This window comes from Plectropomus leopardus, chromosome 5 (genome assembly GCF_026936395.1).
Source record: "Plectropomus leopardus strain MGB_pleo_1.0 chromosome 5, ASM2693639v1, whole genome shotgun sequence".
NCBI classification, from domain to species: Eukaryota; Metazoa; Chordata; class Actinopteri; order Perciformes; family Serranidae; genus Plectropomus; species Plectropomus leopardus.
In genome coordinates, this window is record NC_142180.1 from 31,433,563 (window position 1) to 31,439,615 (window position 6,053).

Genomic DNA, 6,053 nt, shown 5'->3' on the forward strand with positions numbered 1-6,053 from the left:
AGAGGCACTTTTTACACCTACTATTAAATTAATCTGAAATTACATTTGCGCAATTAGATTTTTTCCTGTGAAGAAAATCAGAGAAAAAAAACATGTTTGAGCCAAGCCCTCTAGCTAAGAAGAGACACATGGTGGTTATTTGGTAACATGGGAGCTGTTTGGCATATGCAAATCAATTGAGATAGGTTTAACATGGTCTACGCAAATTACAACGATAACTTGCCAGTCCTCCAGTGTTTCTCATTTGCATTAAAACTAAACTACAAAAATGAAACCACTCAAGCAATCGGATCCCATCTTTATTACCCCCTCCAGGTGGAAGCCAGGAGAGAATCATGCAATTGGTTATGAACGTGAGTGTCTGTGTACTATCTATCTGTTCGCATCATGCAAACTACTGGACCGATCAGCCGAATATCATGTCTGCACATTTAGACTTTAAGCTCAAGGATTGTTCATGGTTGAAAATATTTACAATTGTTGAAAACCCTGTTTTATTTGCTGTTTTATGTCGCTCAAGTGTGTGATTTTTAGACAGTATGCCAGCATCGGTGAAGCAAAAGAGGTGAAATGTAATGCACTTGCGTCTGCTTCTGGTGTTGTACATATAACATATGCACTACCAGCACTTTCTAAACAATAACAATGGCCTTTAATATAGCAATAACCATCATTTACCATCTCCGTTATGTGGCGGCTGATCTTGTCCTCTGCTCGGAGGGTAAGGAGCTCCCAGACCTCATTGTTTTTTTGCAGTTTATGTTACAATTGCGCCTACTGTACCTACCTACCTACCTTCCTCTTTGATTTAGCCACTGAATGTTACTAGCTGCTTTTTAAATCTCCTGCGGTGGGTTGCAACCATAACACGTCTTCAAAACGTTACATCCGTCATGCCCATGTTCCCACCCTGCCCGTCTGTCCTTATTATGAAGACACTGTTTTAGCACTGTCACTGCCTCCTGTTGCGGGGAAAAGACCTTGTATATATACTATATATATAAAACACAGCGAGGCATCATAAAACCGCAATTTTCAAAAAATTGCATTTGGTCTCATTTTGAACCAGAGAATATGCAGATTAATTCTATACTCGATATGTTATGATCCGCTGAAGTTAGGCACAGTAAGATGTAAGAACAGCAGTTTTGGTATCTTTACTGCCATCTTGCTTGTGATAGAGCTTGGCGGGACAGTCCATCCAGGCACAACTGCACCGTGTGTGTTGTCTAGTGTCACCACGATCAGTTAAGTAAGGGATCGTGTAGTCATCTTTGTTTTCCACTGATTCTTCATGCCATCTCTGTAAGCTGTCCTTTTCCTGTGTCCTTACCTCGCTCTCCCTCCATGTGTCCACCAGGTGTTCTACGTGTCAGACCTGTTCAAGCCCCGGGTGAAGCCAGCCACGCCCCCGCCCTCCCCCATCAAGAAGGAGCTGCTCCCGTCGTCCGACATCATCGAGAGGAACAACCACCACAACATGGTGTGAGAGAGGCCACGACTCCTTCCTGCGAACGAGGAGCCAATCACAGCGCTGCTCACCTCCCATCGGACAGTAGAATGTAGCGACGAGAGACTGTAGCTGCTTCTCAAACGGCACCCTCCTCCCTTTTTCGCAGCGAGGCGCTTCGTGGACTAGGGTGTCAGATTTGAGATTTGCACAGCAGAGTCCACTCTCACTATCCAGACTTTTTTTTTTTAATTTACTATCATGTCAACTACTAATCAACATTTGAGCCCATCATTTTGAGCACAAAAGAATTGGAAGCTAGAAGGCAAAACGAAATAAGAAATTGACTTGACAGGCAGAGCTGAGGGTGCGGAGGTTTGATGGAAGTGTAACCACATGAAGGGAAAACACTTGTGAAGAAAAACCAATGAAGAAAAAAAAAAGACAAACCCCCTGCCTAGGGAGAGAGGGGTCTTCAGTGATGCTTCCTCTCTGAACTCTCTGTGGCCTTGAAACGCCGTAGGACAACAACTTCCTTAGCTAATGGGAAGGATATTACTGCAAAAACTAGCAGCATAGAAATATTAACAGTATAGAAAATGTAACTTATAGCACTGTTTTTAAAGTTCATTGTCCATTATCACCACTTGCTGCCTGAGACGTCTGACTTAAAGAAAACTTGATGATGCTGACACCCGTGAGACAGAAATATTGACTCCTGGAAGCTGACCGAGCCTGATGTGGCGGCTTTGAAAGACTCCACGCTCGGGCAGGATAAAGTTAGCTTCAATAGCAATAACTCTGAACCAGTTAGGCCACTGTGAGGATCATAAACTGGTCTTTTTAGGCCTTAATAACTGTTTTTAGAGCACTCTGTAGGCTTTTTTTCTTGACTGATAAGCAACACGTCCCCGTGATTTAAGAAGTGATACCTCTGTCTCCAGATTAGCACGTCAAGCTTTTAGCAGCGGACTCCCAGCGCGGCCCAAACCCGGGATGTTGCATTTCTTGAGGGTTAGATGTAGTAAAGGGGGGGACATTTTCTGTGGAAGGAGGGAGGCAGATCTCCCAGCCTCCCTGCACCTTTATAAGCAGCGTGGCTGTGCCATGCCGCTTCCTGGTGTTTCGGGGGCATCTGTTTGGCTACCTGAACAGGAAGAGGATGGGTGGATGGAGTGAAGGGGTGCGGGCTGTCACCATGGAAAAAGGGTGATGAATTACAGCTAAGCTGGCACATTATTTTGGGATGATTTGGGCTCTTTCCGCTGGCAGGGAGGGGCTCTCACCCACCCAATCACTCGTAGGCGATGGATGTTTGTCTCTCAGTGTGTGTCGTGTACTTGTATGCTTGTATGTGTACATCTATTGTGTGTGTGTGTGTGTGTGTGTGTGTGTGTGTGTGTGTGTGTGTGTGAATGTGTACATATGTGTGAGCGCTGTGAAAAGGACCCCCATCACCTCTTGATAAACTACGTGTGTGTCAAATGAAACGCACACACTGTCAGCTGTGCCAAGTGTGTCTGTGTGTGTGTGTGTGTGTGTGTGTGTGTGTGTGTGTGTGTGTGTGTGTGTGTGTGTGTGTGTGTCAGAGAGCGAGAGAGCGGGTGAGCGTTATAAAAACTGTGGATCTAATATTTTTATTCTCTGCTACGAAGCATCTTTTAACCTCGTATGTTTATAGCCTGTCCCTGTATAATCACTAACAGTTGTACAGTACAAACACAGACGCCCGTTTTATTTTACAGCCGACTCAGATATCCTCCTCCAACAACACACTCCGCCATGTTGCACATCTTTCTCATCGTATAGTCCGTCCTATCATTTCACCAAGCCGTTTTCACTCTCTTTTTATAAATATATAAATAATGTATAGATCACTAAAATTAACTCTGTAAGATATTGTTTCTTAACATGTTTAGATATATCCACTATGATTACAGACCTGTGTTCTTTACAAAATGCTGCTTAAAAAGCATCGATTTGACAGATTTTTGTATCTAGATAACTAAACTATTGTAGATTGTAATAGTTACGTTTGTAATATGCATAAAAAAATACACCCACAATTGTATTAAAATTCAATATTAGTATTTTTGTATTGTCTCGTTTTTTTGTACAAAGACATAGTTGCAATGCTGTTTTTTCTGCTAAATGTACTTAGCTCTAATACATGTGCTTTTAAATAAAAAGCTCATTATGAACACAACTTTTGTTTGTCTTCACTGTTGATCCCGTGCTTTGACTAGAGATTTTTGGAGATGTTAGTATGTTATGGCTTGATGGATTTTTGTTGTAAATGTTTGCACCTGGAAATGATCCCTTTGTTCCTCCATACACAAGGAAATACAAAAAATAAACAAAATACACAACAATCAGCTGTGGAATGTAACTAAATACATGTACCTGCTTAATTTACATACCTGATTACAAATTTTAGGCACTTCAGTATTTCACAAAATAGTTTAATAATGGTAGAATTTAATTATTAATAGCAGTAATCAAAGTTATAAATAATAATTAATAGTAATGTTTCTATGTAAGATAACTTTGTCATTGGGAGGCGAACGGGATGGTGGATGGCGAGAAGTCGACTAAGCTGCAGATAAGTGTTCGAGACCAACAAAACTGGTTGTGAACGTGGCTGTTTTGTGGCTACCTATGTGTTTTTCCGGTGGCTGTTTCAGCCCTAAATGCGGGTGTTTTGTGGGAGATAGTGCCACAACAGCGGTCGATGAGCTATTGCTGTGTTTCCTGCTGGGATAGTGGCACGAAAAGCTGTGGTTTTATATGGACGTGTTGCTGTGTTACATGCAAGGATAGTGGCATAAAGAGCGGCTTCTTTTTACAAAGATATTGATGCATTTCCTTCCAAAAACGTGGCAAGAAAAGCAGCTGTTTTTGACAAAGACAGCCACATTTCCAGCAGGGGTAGTGCCCCCCAAAACCAGGTATTTCAAACCAAAACATGATCTTTTCCTAACCATAACCAGATGTTTTATGTGCCTAAGCATGACCACATTTTAACCACTGAGTTCTCAAAACATAAAGTTTTAGCATATCTGCTACATAATGTACAAATGTAACATATCTGTGGTTGTCAGAAACACACGATGCTATTTTTTTCATTTTTTAAATTGTACTGCAGAGATTTTGAATTGTAACTGATGATTTACAGTATGAGTTGTGATATAGCTACTTCTCTGTACTCTAATCATCTGAGTACTGCATTCTTCCACCATAGCTTAAAATAGTACCAGTTAATACAGAAGCAGCAGAAGTAACACTGTTAGTGTCCTCAACATGCCCTCAGTTTCTTTTCTCAAGAATACCACATGAAATACACACATACGACACACACTTATACAACAGCCCAGAAGTGTGTGTGTGATTTCACACTCTGGCAGACAGCAGACTAGAGGAGCTGGAGTCATCGCGTGTGTTTAAGTGTGAGTGCATGCCATCATGGCTCGCGATTCTGATCGAAACAAGAAGTGTCATATTCTCCACCGCAGCATGTTTCAACGGAGGAGAGAAAAGCCTGAATGACGCTTCTCAAGTGTGTGTCATCTTGCTGACAAAGACACATTTAATTCAAAAACCTACAATGTATTCATGCACAGCAGCACGACACTTGAATGCATGTCCATGAAAACAATATTCATTATTTAATATATTCAACCTTCAACAGCTGGTGCAACATCAGATTTCTTGTGCAGAGTTCAGATGCCTTTCTCAAGTATTTAAATTTTTGAAAATTTGTTTGATTTATTTCAAAAACACAGGAAAAAAAACATACTGAGCAACTTGGCAATAAATGCTCTGGAAATTGCAAAAAATGAATAAATAAAAGGTGACAAAAAATCACCTGAAAAATTGCTGTGGGGGATTATTATATATTATCACAAAAAACTATGGGAAAATGTCCAGAAAACTTAATTTATAATGATTCTAATTATAAAATTAAAAGATATAAGAGAGAAAAAATTATCTAATTTTTAAGCAGTTTCTATTGGTTTTTTCTTGTTTCTTTTTCTGTGTTTTACTTTTCTTTTTTTCTTATTTTTTGGCAAATTGTTTTGTAACTTTTAACTAATTTCATGTAATTGTGTAGCCCTTTTCTTGTTAAGTGGCTGGTTGTCTTCTTACCTTGTTTTTGAAAGAAATCAAGCCAATTTGCTCACATTTCGAAGTGTTAAAAACCTGCAATTCTAAGCAGATCTGTAACTAGAAAGGAGCTGATGTGTTTTTTGAGTCATTTTCATGCAATCAAGAAAAAAATAAAGGAAGAATTAAAGAGAAAAAGAGAAAAACACACAGCCGTGAAACAGTGAATGACTACTGAGCTCAGTGAGTTAAAAGGCAATCATTTGTGCAATCATTTGACTGATGTTATCATTATAGTGGCATGTGTGTTTCCCCTCAGTGTCCTGTAAAGTGCTGGCTTTTATTGACAGTGACAGTACAGCTGGTCTGAGGTCAGTTGTAAAAAAAAAGAGACAGCACTGAACTGAGATTTACGGTGCCTGTGAACAGCTGGTAGGCCTGGGGTCAGCCATGCATGGCTGTAATAGTAGAGGGCCCGCTGCTGAAGCAGAGAAAGGCC

The 6,053-nt window shown here is 40.4% G+C and overlaps 1 protein-coding gene across 2 annotated transcripts in view; it reads left to right on the forward strand.

Annotated features, from left to right (window-relative positions):
* The window catches only part of plpp3 (phospholipid phosphatase 3), a 38,925-nt gene extending 35,269 nt beyond the window's left edge, over positions 1 to 3,656 (forward strand). For both annotated transcript variants that reach the window (XM_042482922.2, XM_042482916.2), the window contains exon 7: positions 1,361 to 3,656. In XM_042482922.2, coding sequence (XP_042338856.1) covers positions 1,361 to 1,489 — 129 coding nt within the window. In that variant the 3' untranslated portion in view covers positions 1,490 to 3,656. The remainder of the gene's footprint in view (positions 1 to 1,360) is intronic.
* The last annotated feature ends 2,397 nt before the right edge of the window (positions 3,657 to 6,053 follow it).